This window comes from Neopsephotus bourkii, unplaced genomic scaffold (genome assembly GCF_033783945.1).
Source record: "Neopsephotus bourkii isolate Nb327-2 ecotype Australia unplaced genomic scaffold, CSIRO-AGI_Nbou_v1 NB_1038, whole genome shotgun sequence".
Lineage (NCBI taxonomy): Eukaryota > Metazoa > Chordata > Aves > Psittaciformes > Psittacidae > Neopsephotus > Neopsephotus bourkii.
Genome location: NW_026901527.1, coordinates 149,289 through 175,084, shown reverse-complemented (window position 1 = coordinate 175,084; position 25,796 = coordinate 149,289). Strand labels below are relative to the sequence as shown.

The window sequence follows — 25,796 nt, the reverse complement described above, 5'->3', positions numbered from 1 at the left end:
TTTTTGCTTATTATCATTAAAGAATGCTTATCAAACTCTTACAGTGTTTTAAAACTCATGGGGTTATTTTATATTTTTGATAATGCTAAAATATCAACAAATTCTTAAAGTATTTCTCGACTCCATTGTAATTTTTGAAGTTAAGATTCAAGTCTTTGTTCTGAAGCAGCTTTATCATAATCATAGAATGGTTTGGGGTGGATCATCCAGTTCTAACCCCCGTGCTATGGGCAGAGAATAATAGAATCTTTTGAATAGGTACTAGTTGAAATATTTAGATGTGATTTGAGTCACGTACTGGGAGATGTTATGGATTAACTAATGTGAGTTTGACTCCCTTGTCTTTATCTCTGTATCATATTGGAGTAGTTCTGTATAAACAATGAAGTATTAATACTGATGCTGATTCCTTCCTAGAAACTGTTTTGTTTCAATGAGTTAACTTTATAAGATGAAAATTAATCTTACTAAAAAATTCTGAACATCTCTTATTATTATTTTAATTGTTCAGTCATTTTTTTCTGCTCTTACTGCATTTCCATCATATATAATCAAAGTTTTGTAATCATGGTTATGTGTAGCAATTATGAGTTTGTTGAAATAGGTATGCTTAAGTAATTTAAATTATTATTTTCTTTTGAGGACAAAAAAACTGTTAAATTCCTCTGACTGTTATAGTGAGTACAGAATACTGTACATGTTTTGTACTAATCTTAAAACACAGCAGGTTTTGAGAATAGATTAATTAAGCGTATTAGAGGTCAAATGCTGTAGTTTGATTTTGTGGCAGAGCTCTAGTTTTGTAACTGAAATTGAACATGAGTTTTCTTACTAAAAAAGATGTTTCACAACTTGTCAAGGACAACTTTTTGGTCATTATATGCCTGAAACTTTTAATCTATTTTCTTTCAGATTGAATTAATTAGACTCACAGGAACTAAATTGACATTTGGAAGGTGTGTTTTTATTATTTATTGGTGGTTTTGCTAGGGGGAAAGATGCTCATTCTCTGTCCAGATGTGGCATTACTTCTGCTGTGCTCTTCGTCATGATCTATGGACTATTCTACCCCCCAAGACAGCCCAGGAGATTCTTACAGATGTACTAGAGGAATCTTTGTCTATGCTGTCCTCCAGATATTGTCAGGCCTGCCCCAGTTACAAGAGAACACCACAAATCAGGTAACGGTTGTATACTTAATACACATTTTTAACGGATAAGTAAGTCTTAGTTTTCTGTTATGCACTTCTTGGATTCAAATTTAAGTGTTCATGAACACAGCAGAGGGGATAGACACAGTTTCTTACTTGGGTGTCATTTGAATTCGATGTATTTTGTATATATCAGTATATTTGGTGGTCATACACTAAACTGGGCAGAATCAAAGGCCTCTTTTGAACTCTTGGTGAAGCTGTTCCATAAGCGGCTTACTTGGTTTGAACACCTCATGATAAACAGTGCACTGAGGAGTAGAGGCACAACTGAAAATGTGGGCAGCATTGGCAGCATCAGCAGCATCAGGATCTGAAATCACTGATTCATGAAGAAAACTCCATGTCTTCCAATAGAATTTGAGTTTTCATAGGGTTTTTCAAGTGGAAGAGCTAGAAGGTCATGTCAGAACATTTGCCAGAAAAAAGCCAGTGATACAGAAGGAGAGAGAAGAAAGAGGCTATCCCTTCTCCTGTTGTTTTAGGAAGTGTGAATGTGGAAGTCCTTGTTGGGATTCTTACAGTTTGCCAGAGAGGAGGGTCTCTTCAAGAAATACTAAATAAGGTGTCTCCAGGTGGAAGCTTACCCTACCTCTGTCATTTTTCTTTCTATGAAATGTTGTGTATTAAAGAAATTGGTGCATTTCCTATCTTGCCTGTTTGTAGGAAGTGAGACACACTCAGTAGAGGTATGTTCTGTCTGAGCTAAAAGTTATGTACTATCATCATAAGTTTCATTATGAAATGGAGCAATGTCATGGAAACTTAAGTAACTTGCACAAATTCACATTCTTAAAATAGTTGGGGAAAAAAGTTTTATTCTACATATCAAAATACCATTTTATATGCTCTATTCATGCACTAATTTACCATGATTTTGTATCTTTAGGTACAGAGAGGTTTCCTGGAAACTGCTATAAATTTCCTGGAAAGTAAAAATACCCTGAAATATGAAAAATATGTATCGATATAGTTATTTCTTAAATGTGGTATTAGTCAGTTCTGTATGAATTTGCTTCAAAATACTAAACAAGAAAGATTTTTTTGCATTGTCATTTTGTAGAGAAGCTCTTTTATTTAATAAGGCTATTCTTGAATTTGTCAGTAAGTAAATTGAATTATCCAGCCATCCTCAAACAAAAAAAAAAATATTTTTTAATTAAGATAATTCAATATATTTTTATCATAGAGGGTTTACGTATTCATTTATAATATGGTACTTTCTTCCAGTGGTTCTTGAAATATTAGAGATCTGATCTGCAATATAGACAAATTGTGTTTGCTTAGCTTTTCCAAAAATAAGATGAGTCTGAAAAATGCAGACGATCACATATGCATCCATTGGCTTTGAAGTAATGAGGTACTTTTTTCACTCCAGCATCATGCCTGCTGTATATTTTGTGTTATCCATGTGTTTCCTATCTGTTGTATGTCAGCCTTTGAGATTCTGTTGTACTTTGGGTTCTTGCTATTGTTTAGGCCAGTATCCCATGATGCTGTGCCAGCCAGTATCAACAGCAATACGTTACTGACTCAGAAATGCTCCATATCGTAATATGTTGCCTGGCAGGTTAAGTTTTACAAATTGAAGATTTGGTTCACTTATCATTACTTTTTTTTGCACCATCAGGATTTAAAAATAGCATGAACATTCTAATTATACTTTGTCATAAAGAGATTAAAATTTAATTATATTCAGTTGTAGTTTAGAAAATAAGGTGCTTCTTCCTAGTGGCATTGTCCTTTGAAAGAGGAAATTTCCAATTTTTAAGTCTCCTCTTGACTAGTATCAACAACAACTCTTCTGTGGCTGAATTTTTACAGTGTAGTTCATAATTCCTACACCATTGATGAAAGATGAAATTTGAAGTCCATGCGGTGATTTAGGTATTTTATGTTTCAGAGGAAAGCTCTACTTAACTGAAATTTATGACTCTCCTGATATCCCAAGTAATGTTATTTTCACTTTTTTTTTTTTTTCCCCTACAGAATTGATATTGCAGCAATTTTGATGTCCACTGAAGATATGCTCTGGTCAGTTTGCAGCTCTGTTAAGGAGTTTCTGAACCCAGATGAAGTCAGAGATCTCAAGATCTATAAAATACATAGCCACTGCAATAATCTGCTGTCTGTGCTGGCTATTTTAACTTCACCACTGAAGAATTTGTATGAGTGAGTATGAGTGAAACATTCAGTTTGAGATAAAATTGGTTCTTGAACTTACATGGGTGTATCTGCGAGGTGAATAATGTGTTGAAATACAAATGCAATGCATAGTGTTGACGCATTCTTATAACCTTTGACTATTTCTTGATTTGGTCTTGAACTTCTCCTTACAAGCTTACCTAAAACACATTTATAGCTTGTGGAATTTTATTACTTTGGATCAAGTCCTGTACTCCACATTTTGTCTGGTCATAATATAGAATGAATTGAATATCTGGTTAGATTTCTGCTGTAACACAAACAGTAGAATTTCATTAATAATTACTGTTCTAAATTTGCAATTTACTGTTTAGTTAGGAGACATGTTGGAAACATTGTTATCTGTCTAAAAATGTTTACTACTATGGCATCGAAGCCTGTGGTAAGGTTTTTCAGGGACTTAGTCACTTATACAATTGAAAAGATTTTCATCTTCATACTTAATAGGTCAGATTTAGCTACCTAGAGCTTCCAGGTGAATTTAGAACATTCTGCTGTCATTCCATAATAATTCTATAAGTAATGGATGAGCTTTAACTCATCCATTTGGGTCCCTTCCAACTGAAACCATTCTTTAATCCTAAGATTCTATGAGAAGAATTCTGCTGTAAATTTGGTATAATACAAACTGAGATCACAAATTAAAAAAAAACAACAAAACCCAAAACTAAGAAAGCCAAGTCCTATTCAACTGGATTTTAGTTATTATTCTAAACATAAATATTCTAGGTGATACTGGTTTTGCAAGTAAGAGAGTGGTGTTCTCTTACAGTTAAGCTTCTTTAAATATTTTTTGCCATGTGTAGAATACCTGAAATGATTATAAAAACTGTGCTAACTTGAGAACTCAGTGAGTTTCAGAGCAAAGTGCCAATGAAGAGAGTGAGGCAGCATATTTGTATTTTATGCAAAATGCTACAGATTAAAAACTTGCCATATAGTTTTGTATTTAGGCATATAAATTTCAGTATCATAATTTGATTTTCTAGAGATCAGGAACTTGACAGGCACAGGATGTAGCAACTCATTTAATTTACTACAAAGTACTCTGCAAATCATAACCAAAATCTGGCAGATTTATGTAAGAAGAATATAAAAAATGTCATATTCTGTAATGGGGTTACAAAACGAATATTACCACTGAAAAACATTCTTAGAGATATGATACATGCTTTTGTGTAAGTAAAAAGGGGCATTTTTAATGAACTGTGTATTCAAAAGTTCTATTTTCAAAACCTGTGAGACTTCACTGTCAAAACAGTTATTTTATATTGTGTTTCATTACAGCCAGTATTAGTTAGTAACCTTAACCTAACCCAGTGTCCAGATACAAAGAAAAAAACAGATTAAGTTCTTGAATGATCATATCCAGTTGGAAACACATTCATATACTGAATTTTATGTTGAATTCCTAACCCCATTTTTTACTGAGTTATGGGTAGTTCACCATATTAAGAATCTATCAATAACAAATTTAGAAGCTCCTCGTGATTTTAAAGGAAACTAATCCTTTATCAGTTCTCTTTATAATTACAGATGTGTAATCAAAATTTCTATCGGTTAGCTTGACTCTGTATCTCTCAAAACATTTGTAAAATTAATTGGAATTTAAATAAAGGTTTTTCTTTTAAATCTATCATGTTCACTTTTGGTGCTAGCAGATTTCACTGCAGGGCCTAGATTTAAATTAATCTTTGGACTGCTCAGGAAAAGGTTTGTGTAATCAGAAAAGTGATGAGGACAGAACATTGTTTTCCAGGATTTGTCCAATATGATAAATAAAAAATTGTATGATAAATAAAATGTGATAAATATGATATGATAAAATATGAGAGAGTTGTCTAATGTGCTAAATTAGACAATAAAGTAACTGGTTCATTTCCAGCTTACTAGAGATGCTCTATTATAAGCTATTGCTTCCAGAGAATTAAAATTATTCAAGATTCTTTATTACGTTATTGAAATGCGATGAAATAGTAAGGGTGCTGAAAACTTAATAATATCCTTAACTTCAAATAAAGCAATTCTGGATTTCTCCTTCCTAATTTTGTGATTTAACGTTTTGCATTCTGCTGCCACTTAAAGTTTATTTTATGTATGACAAGGCTTCTTAGACCCAGTCCTAAATTCACCCATGAATCTTGACTCATCAGTTTTTAATACTTGTTTTTCTGTGCTTCATTTCCCTTCACTGTTCTCTGGCCTTCCTGAAGTAGCTTTAGTGTAGTAGAAGTGTTGGTTGAAAAGGGGTGGTGGAGGTCATCTAATCCAGCCTCCTGCTCCAAGCAGCATAATCACCAAGAGTAGTCAGACATGACTGTGTTAGCTGACCCATGTAAACCTTTGGGACCTGAGATTTTAGAGACTCTCTGGGCAAACCAGTTCCATGGCTGCACTGCCTTGCTGCAAGGTACTGCCTAATATCTAGTGTGAACCTTCAAAGCTGGTGGCTATCACTTCCCAAATCTCACCAGCCCCTTCTCAGAAAAGTTTGCCAGTGTTGTCCGTGTAATTACTCTGGGTAGGCTACCATTAGATGATTCAACCCTTCAGCCACCTCTTCACCAGTGTAAAAGAGACTAGATCCCTCAACCTGTCATCATAGAAGATGCAGTCTCGTCTCTTCCAGTTTCATCACATCCTCCTTGAGCTGTAGGACCCACACCTGGGAAAAATACATAGGGTAAGGCATCACAATCTTTAGGTTGCTTGCCATATTCCTTATGGAGCCTAGTGTATGGTTTGCATTGCTCCTAGTGACAATATACTGCCTCATTTCAACACCCTGCTGCCTATAAACCCCAGGCTTGGCTTTGGGCAGGGTTGGTACTCAGGCAGTCTGTTCCTAGCCAAGGTTGTTATAATCCTGTTGCTTGAGCAAAAAGTTGCATTTTATCTCAGTGAACTTTGTGAGTTTCTGTTGGCCCAGTCGTGCATGACTTGGCACTCTACTGTTTGTTATGTTACCTACTGTACCCACTTTCCTCTGTTTAGTGACACCTGCAAATGTCTTAAATGTCTGTTAGCTTCTGTCTGCTTTTGTCAAGGTTGTTGAGGAGCCTCTTGAACAACAGCAGTCTCCAGCATGTGTTCCCCAAAACTACTAGGTGTTGCTATCTCCTTGCTGGTTACTCAAACCTCTGAAAAAAGGGAGGATTTTCATCCCTCAGAATTTCCAGTTATCATAGTCTTACCCACTGGCAAGATTGTGAGTTACTCAGTTCAAGCAGCTACGGTGTTTTGCAGTGAATCTAAGGGTTTCCATCCTGCTTGGGGATTCTGTAGGGCAATCCAATGCTGTTCTTCATTCATTATTTTTACAAAATTAAATCATCTAGAGGCCGGCTGGCAATATGCTGTACAAAAGACCCATTTGTGACTTCAGACAAGAGACTGTCTTCTGCACCAGGTTGAGGGTTGCTCAGGTTGGAGCAGATACATTCTTGTAGTTTGTTTTCTGTATTTTTTAGTCTTTGGTACTGAGTGTGAAATGACAATCTTTCTGTTAGGGAAGATCCTAAGAGTAAGGTGGGTCCACCTATTTATGTTTCCATGCTATGAATTATCATATCTTACTTTCTCAGCAAGAAATCAGGTGAATTACTTGAATTAGGAGAGAATTTTGAGATTCTATTGGTAAAATTGCTGTCTGTTGGGTAAAGATATCTGTCATTCAACTGTAATAACTGAAAATATTTCTCTTAATTTTAATGTGTGATTTTTAATTCATGAAGTTGCTTTTTAGTCATGTTTATTCCTTATACAGAGCTAAATCATTTGAAGTCTCCAAGGAAATACCATTAGGATGTATCTTGTTTGCATCTCATTTTTTCACACCTGCACTGAGGCTTACAAGATCAATTCTCACCTTGTCATACTCTACTGAAGAATGCAACTACGGTAGCTTGGAATCTTGCTGTGGTATTAAATACTTTCACAGGTGCCATCCGCTGCTTTGAGACTATAGGCAGCTGCTTTAACATAACTTGTAGTCAAAACAAATCTCCTACTAGCTATTATTATATGCCTGTCAGAAGAGTGGTTGAATTAAACTGTCTGGCACAGAGTTGGGTTTTCCTGACAGGAATTACACAGCTGGCAGTGGACAGCGAGAAATGCTAGCACCAGAATTATTATATTAACATTAGACACTTGATTTTTTTTATAGTATTTGAAGTTATTCTATGATTTCAACTATTTTAAGTCCCTCAGATTATCTCCTTTTCAGTTTAAAAATTTGTGTACAGGTTTTGTTATAAGCCTCAGAGTCCAAAAGCCTGCTCTGTGCTTGTACTTCAGAGACAGCTAAAAAATCACACTAAGCAAGCTGCTTAAGCCCGGAAGTCTCTCAACGCTTTAGACACTATCAGTAGAAAAAATGTAGACTTTTTTTACTACCAAACTGTATCTATCATGCTTTCTTGTAGGAAGTTTGCTTTATGCTTTGCTATATTAAGAAAAATATTTCATCAGATAAGAAACAGTAAAGTGGGGTCTTTTTTCTTTAATTTTCTCACAATGTTTAAATTACTGTGTTTAAGGTAATTATTTTGTAGTTCAAGTTCTCCCTTTGTCTGTATTGCAGTCTCTAGCTTATTTTAATCTTAAGGTTTTCATGAATTCACAAAGAGCACAAATTCACCATGTGCTAATCCTTATGCTCAGGTACCATGATATCATTCTTCCATATGAGGGTGGTGAGGCACTGGTGCAGGTTGCCCTGAGAAGCTGTGGCTGCCTCATCCCTGGCAGTGTTCAGGGCCAGGTTGAACTGGGCTTCGAACAACCTGGTCTAATGGGAGGTGTCCCTGCCTTTGGCAGTGGATTGGAACTGGATGACCTTTAAGGTCCCTTCCAACCCAAACCAGCTGGTGATTCTATGATTCCATAGTCATGGAATCATAGGATCCCAGTTTGGAAGGGACCTCAAGATCATCTGGTCCAACTTTTTTAGGCAAAGCCTGACCTAGACTAGATGTCATAGAACAGGATCATAGAATAGTTAGGGTTGAAAAGGACATTAAGACCATCTAGTTCCAACCCCCCTGCCATGGGCAGGGACACGTCGCACTTAGTGCTATGTCCCAGCATGCTGTAACAGACGTATCGTAGCAGTGTCCAACTCTGGGGAGTACACTACCACCCTGGTGGTTGTTCTCATTGTGAAGAATTTTCCTCATGTCCAGTTGGAATCTCCCCAGGAGTAATTTGTGCCATTTATAGCTCCTCTTTTCCATGGGACTCCCTGCTTTCTTAAGATAATTTTGAAATCTGTAAATTATTACTATTGTTTTGTTTTATTAGTAACTTCTTTTTTTTTCCTAAATAAATCCACCTGTCTTTTGGAGAAGTTCAGAAGCTACACACCTGTTTTTTTTGTTGCATAGATGTAATTCTCTTCTTTCATCTGGGTCTCATAGGCAGTGACTTTATAAGCATGAAGCTACACTTCTAGATAACTTACATGCAGCTGTGAAAAAGAGTTTTTTTAAATAATTAAATGACAAAGCACAAATTCTATTAGTGCCATGGTGACAAAGCACCCTGTAAGAAAGAGGAGCTCTTACCTTTTAGGTTGGGAGTTCCTGAAGGCTTTATTCCAAAGGGTTTCCATTCTGTCTCTGGTTTTAAATGCTTAGATACATTCTCATTCTTTCTATATCATGACCAGACCTTTTTTTAGCGTCTTGTAAAAAGATCCTCTTGTCCTGAAAAACTCCTCGTGTCTTTTCCTGAGGTATTTTTAAATGTCCTTCTACTCTTACTGCAATAGAAATACTGACTCAAAAGTGGGAATGACATTGAATCACTTCAGAAAGTAAAGCAAATATACCATAAATGAGTTCTGTAGAACTGGCATTTTTAAAGGCAGTTGCCTTCTTTATATAACTTAGAAAATACCAGACATGATACATAAAGGAACAACCTTCAGGGAAAGAAAGCTGTTAAGATGAAAAGTTTACAGACAAGTTTCTTTAAAAAAATAAGTTGCAGTTTACAGCCAAGTTACTTTAAAAAATAAGGTGCAAAAGAAGTGATCATTGATTATAGTTAATAGAGGATGGATGTAACAGACTGTTTCCTGATGCAACTGTATTCAGTGTAAATGAGAGTAAAAGGGTAAGAGCCCAAGGGGCATCCATTCTTACCACATTATTGCATCTAGTGATTGCTACAGAACTGACAAATACTAATACATCTATTATTATTATTTATTATTAAATAATAATTAAAGGCTGATATTAAATTTTATGAACCTTTTCATATATACACATATATAATAATCCTAATATCATTAATTAATAAAACCAGTTAATTTTTAGTATCACTGAATTGAACACATCTGATTTTTTGCCTCTCACATCCTTTAAGTGAGAGAAGTAATGCAGAAGTGACATAAAATTAGCTTAGCCAATTCCTCCCTAGTCTTTATATTTGAAAACAGTACTTTTTTCAACCAGCATTCTAGTTCTTACAAACCAGTGAAGTTCCAAAGCTTCTGGTTCAAATTTTTTGCCCGGTTTAGTCCAAAGACTGTAAATACTAGAATGTTAATCAAAAGAGAACCATTATAATTAAAAAAGATATTTTACTTGATTATGATAAATGTATTGTTAATATGATGCATGTATTATGCAGAAAAAAAAGAGCTATAGAAATGAATGATTGAAGAATAATGCTCATTCAGTGCATTTTCAAACTTAGCTTGAAAACATGCTATATATATATACGTAAATAAATTTGCAGTCATGTATGCATATGCATATTGGTACTATTTGTCTTAAGGGATTTTCTGTGTATTTGTATGTATTTAGTAGTAGTGATCTGAAGGGATTTTCTTCCATGCAATTCAGAAGTATTTGTTCTTTTTTCAGGACATTTCTGGACAGTTCTGATGAACATCTTCCTCAAGATTTTTCAGAAGTCTTTTATCATCCATTACACTGGTTATTTTGCGTACCGGCATCTTGTTCTTCCTTACTGAAGTGAGTATCAAAAGTTGATTGTTGTTAAAGAATCACTAGCTGGTCAATACTAATCAAATTCTGTTACATTTTGAAGTCTTTACAACATTTTGGAAAATCTATATATTAATACATGTCTGATATTATGATTAGGAAAAAACACAGAAACATCTTTTTAAATTCATTGTAAATTTTCCTAATTTTCAAACTTTAACAGTCTGTAAGAAAGGCCAAACTGAAAGCAGTGCGCTAGCTTTTTGCTAGTCTATTCATTATGTTTGATATTTGCATTATCTGTAAGGTTTTTTTCCTGTAATTAAAGATTATATAGCTCTTGACAATAATGTATTTCAGCACAGTTGCTCTTTTGAAAGGCTTATAATAAAGAATGTATGCCTCCCTGTTTATGATTGCTGGTTAAAAAAAAGTTTGATATATAAATAACTCATTGAAAAATGCGCTGCTTGATCATAGTTGATTTTTTGGGAGATTACTGCATGATTAGAGGCAAAAACTTAGTTTCTTTTTCTGTGTCACTGCATATAATGACAAGTTACATATGAGACGTATGCTACCAGCTGTGCTGTCATTCCCTGTCTAATTTTGAACCTGAAGCACTCCCACACCAGTGCAGATTCTCTTCTAACCCCTTCACCTCCTCCTCCTCTTCGAGAGTTATTTCCTGAGAGATTTTCACTCTCCATTTTCCTGAGAAGCTGCTTTTACAAATTGTTACTGTATTTTATGAGAAAGTATTATTCTATTTTGGAGGAATACGTTATCATGTGAGTGGTGACCTATGGTGACCTCCCAATGACTAGTGTGATGTGGATTTACTACCTCTTAGCTTATATACACAATATCTTCTACCTTGTATATCGCAGTATCTTCCCTACAATTTTGCTCCATACTACACAAAACATGCTGATTTCTCTTCCTGATCTTCACTCCTACTACATTTCAGTAGTAGTATTGTTATCTCCTTCCTGGGTGACTTTGATACCTGCTGAGCCAGAAGCAATAGATGCTGTGACTGAATCAAAGTTGTGTGGTTGGCTACCTGGAACACCAAAACAAGAGAATAACTGTAGAATTCAGAATGTGTCCTTTTCCCTGCTTGAAATAATAATTTAAGTTTTTCTAAAGCTTGAAAGATCAAGTACTTTTACCTCTCAGTTGAGTTTCAATGAAATTTGTCAGTGGCTTTTTAAGTTATATATGGGTAGAGAGGAAGGAAAATAGGGGATATAAGAGAGGGAATGACTACATGATAAATTGAAAAGGGATCTACTCTATTTCTGGGAAAATTTACATTTCATTAAGCACTCATTGTAGAAAAGATGTTAAGCACTTTGATGCCCTCCAAAGCCATTGGTCAAAATTTAAATTATACTGTGAATTATGAGTTTTGGAAGATAACTTCACAAATGAGTACACTCTGCTGTGTAGAAGTATGTAAAGGAAATGCTGATGCCATTTCAGTCGAATATAATTCTATTTTTTGGGGTGGAATTAGCATTTTAGAAATTGTATTTAGGGCAGATTTGTCTTGATAAATAGCATAAAACTACTCCAGAGTTATCTATATTTTCCCTTTATGAAAAATGAAAAAATATACATTTTCTTGACCGCATAATAGGAAAATGAGTGTAAAAGAAAGCACATGTCTGAGAAGATAGTTAGCCTGCCTTTGTGAGGACAGTTCGCATATATAAAACCATGTACATTGTCCTGGTGATAATGAGTCAAGTACGCTGGTAAAAAAATTAGTGTTTTCTTTCAACAATTCACATTTCAGCTGCTCAGAAACCACCCCCAAAGAAGAAAAGAAAAAAAAAAAAGTGAAAGACCCTGTATGTAATGAAGTAATTTGAGGGACATATTCTGAGGTGTTCTAATTTTGTATTGGTTTTACACTTCATGTCACGGAAGCTTTTCTTTCTTGAAATATTGCATTTGAACTATGAACAAGACACTTTATGAACAAGACACTTTATGTTTAAGTGTTGCAGAAAACTAATTTTTAGAGCATTCTAATTCTTCCTGGATTTTATGTTACTTCTTATATCTAATAAAAATACATATTCACTGTCCATAACAAAATTGGAAGATTTGCTCTTTCAAATCCTGAACTTACTATTTGAGGTCTTCTGTTTTTTTTTGTTTTGTTTGAGGATTTTTTTATCTTGAATACTAACCAAAATAACATAGTTGATTATTGAACTAAATAATTATTGAAAATTTATTTTACAGTTCCTTTAGTGATAATTGTGATTCATTCTTTGCTTCATTTGGGGTTTATAATCATATCATTCGCAAATCAGAGTCGTCTTTTTTTTTGTCTTTTACTGTAGAAAACTGATCATTTATATGTGTGATATTTATATGTACTTCACCTTTCGTCACTTTGTATGAGGCTGGTCTTATTTTCACTAGTACTGAGCTACAAGGATGGCAGAACATATGCCTCTCCATATGCACGTTACAAAACTTCTCAGTGCATTTATTGTTGCTAGCTACATGGCTGTAGGGAATGTCTGCTGTATTTTATTTTTCCTCCAAGTGAGTCACATCACTGTACATTTCAATTTGCAAGAGACCTAAAGAGCCAAGAACTGGTGTATATTGCAACATGATAACTTCCCATCTGGTCAATGACAGACAAGTTTTCTTTCAACTCAAATATTTTAAAAATGATATTTATTTCTTAAGTAATTTAAAATATTGTCCTTCATAAATCTAATTGACCAAACTTGTTCCTTTTCTTATCTTTTGAAAGCAGTAAGTGGCTTTATATATATATTATATATAAGAACAATAACATGGCATTCAAGGGAGAAACAAAATGAAAGTGGACCATATATTTTAACTGAATTAGTGAATTGTTGAGTTTGCTCTCAGCCACAGTGCTAATTCTAGTGTTATAATAACTGTTTTAATTTAAACTTTAATTACTAACCACTTATGAGTTCATAACATGGTGAGAATTTATATAACTGATCTTGAACATACAGAGATTAAGACAATATTATTAAGAATGCAAAGCCCCAGTGCTAAAAGCTTAAATGCAGTATGTATTTTAAATATGGAAAAAATATTTTGGCTGCAATTCTATGAATATTTAAATGTATATGTGTATATAGATTTTGATAAATATTATTAGAATATTATTGTGGAGTCAGCACGATATTGTCAACAATTATATGTAGTGTCCCAGATGAAAATCACAGTAGCTGTTTATAAGTTTCCATGGCACATACATTACTTATCAACTTGTATGCATTTCCTTTGCTGTTAACATTCCAAAGGCTGAGATGTATAAAATCCTCTTTTACTGAAATTATTATTACAGTATTAATACTTAATTATATGAAGTTTTGACATAATAGTGTGATGTAGAGGTCTTTCTGGGAGATGCGCCTATGGACGCTTGGTTTCCTTAGGTAAGGAAAGGCTGCCCTGCAAGATTTGTGGCAAACTGCTTTTCTGGTAATAGATGCAAACATACCTAGAGGGAATAAATTCAAAGAGTGTATCAGGTGGCATTTTCATTTCCAGGTGTTGTACATTTGTATTAGGTGTATTATCTATATATCAGCCTTGACTGAACAGTGAAGTTCTTGTGCAGTTATCTTTGATTTTTTCATGTGTGCGTACAGGCAGAGTCGGGTGGTAACACACTTGGTCTAGTCCAATGGTCTTAGAAGCGTGCACATAACAGAGATATTCCTCTCTGGTAGGACAGCTACATAAACCCAGTTTAGTTCTGTGCAAATAGTTGTGTGTAGATGAAACATAAAGTATATCCATATAAATCTTTATACTTTCCTGACAGGAAAATCTAGCTCCTGATGAATAAGGCTTTAGCTGATGCTGAAGGTGTGTGTGTGCTGCCAGAAAATGTTTATGCCAGCATAGTCAATTTGTCAGTGCATATGTAGTTTTTACAGTGGTACATGTAAAATTTATGTGCATAAAAGTTTACATATGCAGTGCATAAACTTTCTATGTTAGCAACTATTGTTATATAAACTTGTAGCCAAAGTGAATAAATACAGTGGCTAAACAGCAGCTGAAATTTATTTTTAAAACCTTCAAAACAATGAAAAATTGAGCTTTCCCGGAAAAAAAATTTAACCACAACTCGATTTTGAAAATGACTCTTTGAAAATGTTGCAAAAAGAAGAAAATAGTGAATACAGTGGGTGGTAAACACCTAGCAGGACAAGATTTTAATTTTTCCTCCCCCTTTGCCCTGGGTGAGTCCAACAGTTGTTGTTGGGTCACTGGCTGATGTCAGAGGAAGCCCTGGAATATTTTTGTTTGGAAATCTAAACTTTTGCAGTAAACAAAAACCACAAACAGAAAACAATCTGCAATCTCCTTAGAAAGTAATGAATTTGTACCATGCTTTCTCACTTCTCCCTATTGGCAAAGCAGTCATTTAACCAGTCTAATAGCTCAGGTAGATTTTTCAGGATGCGTAAGCATTGGTCAACCTAATGTGGCATGTTGCAGCCCCTTTGAGCATTCTCTGTTTTTTAATTAAGAGCTTCATATACTTCATCAAGGACACTTCAGAACTCTTGCTAAGCAATTAGTGTAATAACGAACTAAAGACTAATAGCCTTAAATTTATTCAAGCACAAAAAAAAAATAAAAATCCTTTTTGCCTGGTAGAACAAGGCAAATATGGTTCCATGAAAGAGATAAGTGAGGTTGCTTTGTATCAGTTACAACTTTGGCAGACAACCAAATGTTAATTTGCTTTTAGCTAGTTGGAATTAAATGTAATTCCTTCCCTGAGCTGCCTTAAAGTAAGCAAGCATGAAAGCGTTTTCAGAGTAATCTGGGAAGAATTGACATTTAAGGGAGTTAGCATTACATCTGCAGTATAAGGATATTAATTTCATAGATAAATTAACTACATTATTCTCTCTTTATCTTACATTTTGAAAGGACTCCATCAGCCAGAGAAATGGGGGCCCAGGATCAGCTAAAACTGCTCTTATCCCAGCCATATTGCAACTTGAACTTGCTTTTGGAAACATTGCTACATCATGATTGTCTCTTAGTAAAAATTTTACTGAGAAGTTCAAGTAAGTATTTATACTGTCAATCCTTATATTACTGAGAAACCCAAATCCATTTTTAACAACTTGAATACTAGAGGAAACCTGTCATGTCTTTTGGGGGGGCAGATATTGGGTATTTTGGATATATGTATACACGCATACTCCATGTATATAACTATAACCTACCTGGTTAGGGAGTGTCAAGATTTAGACTTTTGTTATTGTGCAATATGATACATGAAATGTACATAAAAAGTACGTTTTGGGGGGTATTTGGTTTCCAGTGGGGCGTACTTCTTGAATGAGTAAAAGAAAAAGAAATTATTATGTTTTGCAGTCAATCTGAATATTCTTAGTTTCAAAACAGACTGTGATTTGATAAAATAGGCTGCTATTGTAAATTCAAAGGAGTCAAAATAAATTTTAACATAACTTTGATACCATAACTGCTTCACACAGGTTTTTAAAAGTGTGGATTAGTAGTCTGAAAGATCACTTTCAAAATTTTTTTTGTGAAAAGCTTCTTAGAGGTTTTGTTGAAGTTATCTTACGTTTGTCACTGCAGGCATTCTAGAAGTACATTTATATGCTGCTTCTTGTTAATACTCTCATTAATGGCACTATGAAAATAGAACAAATAAAAGAATGGTTCTACAAGATTTTTTCTTTTTATTCTGCTAGCACTGTGTTTGACGCAACAAACTTTATCACATCTTTTTTTTTTGATAGCTTCTGGATGAAATGATCATATTGTTGAAAAGCTAATGGTATAATTGCGTTTGACATAATTTCGCCCTAATAGTGAATAAGAGTTTTGGTTCCTATCTTTCTTTAGCAAAAGAATTCTCCCTACTTACAGAAAGAAAAAACTGCTAGGTTCACATAATTGTAGATAATAAAACATAATTTAGTTCTGTCATTTTAAAATGGTCTGACATTTGTCAGAGGTACAACTTTGCTTCCACTTCTGTCATGCATCCAACTGAGAGCTGCACTGCATCTGCTTGCCTACTCAGATACCTGTCTTATTGTACAAAGACTAACAAATGTTTGATCAGGATTGTAATTCTTACCCTAGTATTATCCAGTATTGTATTTTACTAGCTGCTTAAATTGGTACTAAGTGACAGAATGTGTTAATCCATTGACTGACCAACCTCTTGAGCTTCAGGGAAACATACTGCTTTGAATTAGAAAATGTGCTATTTACACAGACTTTATTAATGTAAGTACAACATTGGTATGAATAAACTTTCAGTTTAGATTTAAGTTGAAACCTGCAATGATCCATATCTTCTAAATTAATTTCAATGGGGTTAATTATCTAATGATGAAATTATTGTATTCTTTATTCCCTCTCCTATGCAGCAGCTTTGTGATGCTATATGAAGTATTATTTTTTTACTATGTGAACTGTTATATATTAGTACACGGAAAGCTGGACTAACAAGCCATACCTTAGTACTAGCAATGACAGTTTTGTATTCTTCTGTTCAGTAGGATAAAAGTCTTACAGAATTATGTACTCATCAACACTATAATTTTGCAATATGTAATATTATGAGTGAAAACAGATTAAAAGCTAAGTGTACTGTAGTTTTTTTAGCTATTTGCTGTAGCAATAACAAAACTCCCTCGTATTTAACTACATTATGAGAATTTTTTTCATGTGAATTCTCACATTTTAGTTTATTTTATACTCAGTCTTTCTTTCTCCCTTTTACAAAGCAGTCCAGAAGGCAAAAATTCTTTATGAAGAGGTGCTTATATGTAGATTTTTTGGTAATGATACCTTTTTTTTTTGTATGGTAGCAATATTTTGGGATAGTTGCAGTAGGCATCATGCAAACACATTTCATTTAACTGCATTCCCATTGTTCTTATACAGTTGTACCCTGGTAAGGGTTACAAATTATGTATATTCCCTGTCACAATATGGAGTATTATCGGTATTGACTAAGTTGTCTCAGTAGAAAGAGTATTTGGGCAGAATGCATGTATGAACGATTTAGTGTTGCTAAATATTATAAGGTTACCATATTTGTTGACACTAATGAAACTCCATGTATGTAACTATAACCTCTCTAGTTAGGGAGGTGACAAGATTTAGACTTTTGTTATTTTTTTATACAATATGATATATGAAATGTACATTAAAAGTATGTGAAGTTATTGCATCAAAAATACTAAAAGCAATAAATCAGGATATCTGAAACTGGACCACTTATTTGTCTCCAGGGAGTGTGACCACTGGATAAAAGGCAAGTTTGAAAAATATAGTTGAAAGATTGGATTTGCATCTTGCAACACTCTAACTTGAACTATGAGCCTAAATAATGTAGGTGCATTGAATTACAGTTAATTACAGTTCCATATAATCCCATATAGGGATTTATAGGAGATATATAATACCATTGGTCCAATATTTAGAAAATATCTTCTAAGACATATTCTTGCATGAGTGAAGGCGCTAGGGTCCTTTGCTGTGCCTTTGTGGAGCTAAATAATAAAGGTAGCTGGTATTGTGTTAATTTTCTGGCAAAACAAACTGTTTTGCAGTTTTCTTGGTGACCTTTTCTACCAGAATTGCTTTATCACCTGTGGTTGTGAAAAAAAAACTTGGTTATTTTGACAAGCCACAGATAATAGGGGAATAAAGAAAGTGGTGCATTATTTGAGTTATTCAATCCAGCAGATGACAAAATGAAAATGAAAAGGGTGAAAGTGAGCTCTGAGATTCTCTGCTAGACTTGCTGTAAATGCACAGCTTGCCAGCAGAACAGTCAGTGACTTCTCATTTGAGAGTCTTTATTTCCAGGAACTTATTCTCTGCATAATAAAGCAAAAAGCAATAATTTTATTGAATTACAGTAACCCAACCCAGGTTTAATACCAAAGGGAACCTCGTCAGTCAGCAGACACCTAGCCATTTATCTGTAGTAGACAAGAAAGAGTTCACTGAGAAATTGTCAGCAAGGCACATCTGAGTCCTTCAGTCAGTCCTTGGGCCTCATACATACTTTTCTTTAAGTAGAGATGGTAGCACCAAGTTAATGCTGTACAACAGAAAAAACAATGTATTCCTTTTTAAAAAAAAAAAAACAACTCTTATTCATAGCAATGAATGCATGAGATTCCAGTTGTTACAGAGATATAATTTAATTTTCTACACAAATTTAAAGTGAATGATGGCATGTGGAGATAAATTGGAAGAAAACTGGCTTTCACAGTAGGACAAGGCCATTGGCAGTTTCACCTAATGTTTTTGGATGGCACAATGCGTATTTGAGAGACTAATGTAAAAGGGTATTGTACAGTTAAACCTAGATAATATGCTGGTCCCCACTAAAAATTAGTGACATTTGCAGATATTCTGTGATAAATTTAAGGCCGCAAAACTGAAGTTGTACCTAAAGAAATGTGAGATACTTAAAAAAGAGATAATTTAACTTACATACCTAAGGAGGGTTAGGAAAAGAGGATTTCCACTGAGAAAAATAAAACCGTGTGGTATGGTATCAGCCAACTCCCCAGACACTAATAGAATGAAGAGCTTTCTGCTGCTGTGCTTTTATAAACAGGTTTCTGGCAAGAGAAATTACTTGAAACTATATTTCTCAAATGGAAAAATGTTTTTCCCTTAGCCCAAGTCTTTGCCCCTTTTGAAGTAGCTCTTTAACCACCACAATGTATAATGTGGAATTTAAGAGCAAATATTAAGCACTAGTTAAATTTTAATTAAATTCAGTTTAATTAATTAAATGTTAGTCATTTAAAGGTAAACAACACTGGGTTTTCCAAGTTACCCTAAAAAAATGGTGAAAAGTGGTAGCTTTACCAACTGGCCTCACTCAGCAATCAGACTGTACTTTTAGTGACAGTAGTGAGTTACTACTAAAAAAAAGTACATTCCTTTAATAACTTACAAGCTCCATTAAAATCTTAACCATTGGCAAAACCTGTAGAACAGTTCATTTCCAGTACTTGAAGGTCACTGTTGTTGTACTTCCTTGAAATAATTGTCCTCCTTAGGAGAGAACAAGTCTCTTAGAGGCATTTATATGCTTGTGCAGAGATAGCTGTCTCCACACATGTTTGTGGGTCATCCAGAATGAGGCTTGTGAGTACAGACTCCAGAACACCTAGAAGTTTTCTTAGCTTCTTCATGATAGCAAACAGTATCATGGTAGCCTAACAACAAAAAAATCAAAAGATTACTTTAAAAGTGGCATCCACTTAAAACACCTATCTGACCAGCAGACTTACTGGGTACTGTACCTGCGTAACCAATGTGGTAAAATGGTAGAAGGGTTTACAGGTGTCCTGTGCTTCCATCTGGAAGATCAACAGAAAGGGGACCTTAATCAGATATTCTATTCCTTTTGATGACTTTCCAGTGATAAAATAAAGAGTAAACAGATTTTATGGACATTCTGAAATGTTGAATAGGAATTTCCATGTGGACTTACTAGAGCCCTGCTGAGAACCACATACCTGCTTCTGACAAAATGTAAAGGATAGTTTCTATGATATATCTGTGACTGTGATATATCTGTGACTGTGATACAGGGTCATATGGGTAGTTTTTTAAAGACATTTCTGGTCTTTTAAAATAAGTAATTTCTGGTAGGAACTTCTTGCTACAGAAGTAGAGCTCAAGAGCAAATACATTTTAAGAGGGTTACCTGTTTAAGCTCTGGAGACATTCAAAACCCGCCTGGACACGTTCCTGTGTAACCTTATGTAGTGTTCCTGCTCTGGCAGGGGGATTGGACTAGATGATCTTTTGAGGTCCCTTCCAATCTCTAACATACTGTGATACTGTGAAGAGGGTTACCTGTTCAGTAGCAATCCTAATACATGGACTGATACAAAGCAGATAATGTGGTCATAGGACTAAATTCAATATTGCCTCATCAAATTTTGACTATCAGAATGCCACAGTTTCAGCATACTATCCCTGTACTGTATAACGGGGGGTATTATCATGGTGATTGTTTTTTTTGTATTTGGCATGAGTAAGATAGATTTCAGATAAGCCATTAACCTGGAGATTCATTAATGGAAGGTTCTTCTCAGTTGAAAACAAAATGTTTAGGGAGAAAAAATATTAAGAAAGTTGAATGAGATTAAATTACTATGGGATTGGTGACACATATAGCTGCAAAAGATCATCTAGTTCCAACCCCCCTGCCATGGGCAGGGACACCTCCCACTAAACCATGTCACCCAAGGCTTTGTCCAACCTGGACTTGAACACCACCAAGGATGGAGCGTCCACAACTTCCCTGGGCAGCCCATTTCCAGTGCCTCACCCCCCTAACAGTAAAGAATTTATTCCTTGTATCCAATCTAAACTTCCCCTGTTTAAGTTTTACCCATTACCCCTTGTCCTTTCACTACAGTCCCTAGTGAAGAGTCCATCCCCAGCATCCTTATAAGCCCACTCCCGATACTGGAAGGCTGCTATGAGGTCTCCACGCAGCCTTCTCTTCTCCAGGCTCAACAGCCCCAGCTTTCTGTCTACATACAGGAGGTGCTCCAGTCCCCTGATCATCCTCATGGTCCTCCTCTGGACTTGTTCCAACAGATCCATGTCCTTTTTATGTTGAGAACACCAGAACTGCACACAATACTCCAAGTGAGGTCTCACGAGCGCAGAGTAAAGGGGCAGGATCACCTCCTTCGACCTGCTGGTCAAGCTCCTTTTGATGCAGCTCAGGATACGGTTGGCTTTCTGGGCTGCAAGCGCACACTGAAGCCAGCTCACGTTCAGTTTCTCATCAACCAACACCCCCAAGTCCTTCTCCACAGGGCTGCTCTGAATCTCTTCTTTGCCCAACCTGTAGCTATGCCTGGGATTGCTCTGACCCAGGTGTAGGACCTTGCACTTGGCATGGTTAAACTTCATGAGGTTGGCATCAGCCCACCTCACAGGCGTGTCGAGGTCCCTCTGGATGGCATTCCTTCCCTCCAGTGTATCAACCGAACATTAGACTATTTGAAAATAACGAACGGCAATTTTCATTAACAGGTGCCTAACTATATAGCCATATTTATATATGGATGTAAGTCCTGATAAAATGAGAAAGAAGCATCTACTTTGGACTACCTATAGGAGCTATAGATTCCATTCACAGGTTAGCTTTTGATACTGAAATGCAGTGAGTGGAAAAAAGAGAAATATATAGAGGTAGGCATCAGTGGGCAACAGGTATGATGCCTATCCCATTAATACTATTCTTACATGATGTTTAACAAGAAGACTGCATTGGAGTTGAAACTAAGATGAATATTTAATGTTATGACAGGTGAGCTAATAAGTGTTAAGGAAAAATTCTAAAGCAAGAGAAATCTATGTACCATTCTGTAGACTCCTAATTCATAATATTTAACCAGCTATACTGATCAACTTTCTAAACCTTTCAACCAGCTGACATTATCTTTTAAGGTCCCTTCCAACCCAAACTATTCTATGATTCTGCGATTCTATGATCTATGCTAGTTTAATTGTCAAAAACTTCATTTCAACTTGAGGTTTGAAAGGTCAGATATTCTTCCAATCTGGGCAACATTTATTTAAGGGTAAAACAAAAGAAGAAAGCTAATGAAAGCTTACATACCTTGTTACGTTTCACCTCAGAATGGTTTCCCAGTGGATTCCTGAATATCTTGGCTGAAAAGCAGACTTGTATTATACACTAGTCATAAGAAGATATGTATAAACCCCTAAAGAATTCTTTTATACTTCTTTCAATTTATCTAAATTTACTGGCAGAAGTAAGTTGATTAGAAAAATTATTAGTAAGTTGTGACTCAAACGTTCCATGTGGCACAATCATAAAACAAATTTAGGCTTAATTTCATGTCATAATCCCCTTTAAACAAAGCAATAAAGCCATTTCCCATCATGTTCTGTAAAGACAGTTTATATAGTATTTAAAATCTCAACAAATCCTCCTCCCTAGAATTTTATTAAATTAATTTTTAAAAATCCTTATAGTAATATAATCAAAGTTCAATTTAAATTTTCATCTCAAAATTTGAATACCTCTGGGGTTTCCTTTTTTAACTGCTTTTTCTGCTTTTTTGGTTCTTTCTTTGTCACATCCCTATTAGACAACATATCACTGGTTTGAGTGAATTAGTGGAATCCATTTGATTATTCAGATACTCTGAAGCATGTGGCATTTGAAGGTATCTCAGCAAAGTATGCCAGCTCATTCAACCCCCAGGAAGAAAAGTTGACTAAAAAAAAAAATAATCTTATCACTGATCTGTTTCCTGCCTTAGGGAAAAAAGCCCGAAGCTTGTTGGTTATGAAATCACTGATCTTATTTTTCAGCTTTCTACATCCTATGGGCTGTTCCTATCAAGGCTGCATGCTACCGAGGCTGAATGGTTTGCAGTAATGTGTGAATTAGATTCTAGGAGTTCTAGAGGAGAGTAAAATGAGATTCTTTTAATTTTACAACATTCTCAAGTCATTCAGAGCTGGGTGGAGAGCAGCAGTTTTCCATTGTGGTGTATTTTGAAGGGTGTTTGAGCCATTAGAAATTTAGTCTCCCATCTTTCTCCTGCAAATGTTGCGAAAGGTAAGGGCAGTCAGATGGTCATAAACCAATGACATTTTCAAGCAGTATTTTATCTAAATTTCAGGTTTGCAGTCTAGAAACTTAAGAGTGTTTTAATTGGTTCTGGCTCTGGTCATTTGTTATGACTGTTAACAACAAAAGCATTTTCCACAAATATAAGGGAAGCTGAGGTCTTTGGCATTAGCATAAGTCAAAGCCACTGAGTTGCATTGGTTGAAAGAGGTTTGAACACATTATTATCTTTCAGCTGGGAGAATGTTTTATGAGGATTATGAAAAACAGTTAGAAATATGTGTTATGTAAGCTATTAACCACTCAACTCTATGAAAATCACTAGTTGCCTTTAAAAACATACATTATCTTAGCAGGGCTGAGATTTTGTTTTGTGAAGGTGATTTCTTCTCAGTTTCATCTTATACTGAAAAAAGAAGACAACCCATTCTGGGGAGTATGCAGTTGCTACTGTGTTATATTTTATAGAGTTCAATTATTTCATGTGACTAATATACTGGTAAGAGGAATTAAGTGATAAGTTTTTGACTGTGATTCTACAGAAATAGTACAATTTACTTCTGATTAATATTTATCAAATAATCAAATTCCAAACATATACTGAGTGTGTTTTGAAATAGTCATATTCCATAGTTTGCAAACATGCTTCAGTCTTTTTTTTACTGGCTACATATAATTCAGTAAATCAAACATCATTATGCAGAGGAAGATCGGATTTCAGTATCTACAGATAGTACAGTACAGATAGATAGTACAGTATCTACAGTATTATTGTTTGAAATATTAGATACAGTTTGCAGTTCATTTTGACTAATACTATCTATTACTGTGAACTTGAATTACTTGGAAATTATTGTAACCATGGTTTTGTTTATTTTTAAGGAAATGAAGTATTGAATCATCATGAGCAGAATTCTCTCTTAGAACAGATATATAATAAAGAGCCTACTCTGATTGAAACAATCTTCAAAGTATTGTCTTACTGCACTTTATCACCCAAATCTCTTGGCATTGCTTTTGAGACCTACATGGAAAAAGAGCAGTTGTGGAATTGCTTATACAATATGACAGGTATTTTATGTAATAATAAGTATTTAAAATCTAATGTTAAACCTAGTCATCAGTTTTTTGATATATAGTGCATATTATTTTTACCTTAATAAATCATATGTAATTATGGTAGTTTACTTCAAAATTGTGGTATAATCAAAGTCTTTTGAGCAATCAGCTCATGGTAGGAGTGGTGAAAATTTTGAAGACAGCAGAGGTTATGGAGCAGTATGGTCGACCAGGAGCCTGATTTCCTTGTGTCTGCCATACCAGCATGCTGGCAGCAGATCCTTTTTGTACCTCTTTATCAGCACAGGTTCTTTTTCTCTGAGCATTTAATAACTCCAAACCTTTGCCACGATTTAAAAGTAAGTGGAGAAGATTGATACTTCTTGTAATGTCAGTAACTGTGTTTTGGGTGTTCTATTTTCAATATGCAATCTCTGATAATACTCTATGTCTCTGTTAATGACTGTCATTTATATGCATTTTTGTTTCCAAAATATCTTTTCTTCCTTTGCTATTCCCTAGTGTAACAGTTTGAGTATCTGATAAATGCAACTGCGTTAATATTATCAAGACAAGGAAGTAGAAAAAAACCCAGTTATATCTATTTGCCTCATTGATGTTTAACAAGTAATTAAATTTATTCCATATAAAAAGGAAGATGTCAAATTAAATTAAATTTTTAGAAATATATTGAAGGAGAAAGGAGGATGAAGGAAATAAGTAAAATTGCATCTTTGACAGTACTGTATTAAGATGGTACGAGATGCTATTTGTTTTATTTTCTCTAATAGGTCAATAGGTCTAAGTTATTGTGACTCATGATGTCGTTACTTTTCTTTCCATATGAATTCTGAAACACTTCTTCCTGAAACAGATTTACACAAGTGACTACACTTACTGAATATTTAATAATTTTTCCTTCTGAAGTTTCCAGTTGTTATGAGTCGGAGCCAGAAGTTATCAGATGCTTGAAGCTGACTTTGATTAATTCAGTCAAGGGTATCGTGAAGCAGATAATTTCTTTGATGCATTCATGGGAGGCAACAGAAAACTATGGAACATACCAGCACAAGCAAATAGTGCCTGAAAGTTTACTGAAAACGGTTCCAAAGGAATGGAATTATACTCCTCGGGAAATGAAGAGAAAAGAATCTGGGAAATGTGGGTGAAATTTATACACTGTTTTATCAATTTGTCATAAAAGCTTGTTACTGCTTTAATGAGTACATATCAAAATTAAACAGAGTTTGTGAGTGTTGCAGTTTGACAATGAATAAAATTATTTCCAAACATCCTGTGTGGTGTGGGCTTTTTTTCAAAGCACTTGGCATTAAAATTCAGTTATTCTGTCTTGAGGCTTACACCAATGCATACACAAACAAGCTTTTTAAAATAATAAGTATTGTAGTACTGATAATAGTAGCACTGAAAATATTTTTAGCATCTGGCAGTAATAAGTTGGGATTCAAGGCAGACTAAGGCATAATGTCTTAAGGCATACTAAGACTCTTGTCTTAGCGGCTGCAACCAGTTTGTAGCTATCTTTTCAGTCAGGACTGTTTAAATTTAGATACATAATGCTGACTGAAATGATAACAACTTATCCCAACTTTATAACACAGCAATTTGTGTTTGGATAGTGCTGAAACTGTTAAAAAATATGATGCTGCTGGG

At 34.8% G+C, this 25,796-nt stretch overlaps 1 protein-coding gene across 2 annotated transcripts in view; it reads left to right on the top strand.

The window, feature by feature from the left end:
- The window catches only part of KIAA0825 (KIAA0825 ortholog), a 248,386-nt gene that overhangs the window by 93,499 nt on the left and 129,091 nt on the right, over positions 1-25,796 (top strand). For both annotated transcript variants that reach the window (XM_061360980.1, XM_061360981.1), the window contains 6 exons: positions 991-1,181; positions 3,201-3,383; positions 10,292-10,402; positions 15,341-15,480; positions 23,946-24,134; positions 25,050-25,283. In XM_061360980.1, the coding sequence (XP_061216964.1) occupies positions 991-1,181; positions 3,201-3,383; positions 10,292-10,402; positions 15,341-15,480; positions 23,946-24,134; positions 25,050-25,283 (1,048 nt within the window). The remainder of the gene's footprint in view (positions 1-990; positions 1,182-3,200; positions 3,384-10,291; positions 10,403-15,340; positions 15,481-23,945; positions 24,135-25,049; positions 25,284-25,796) is intronic.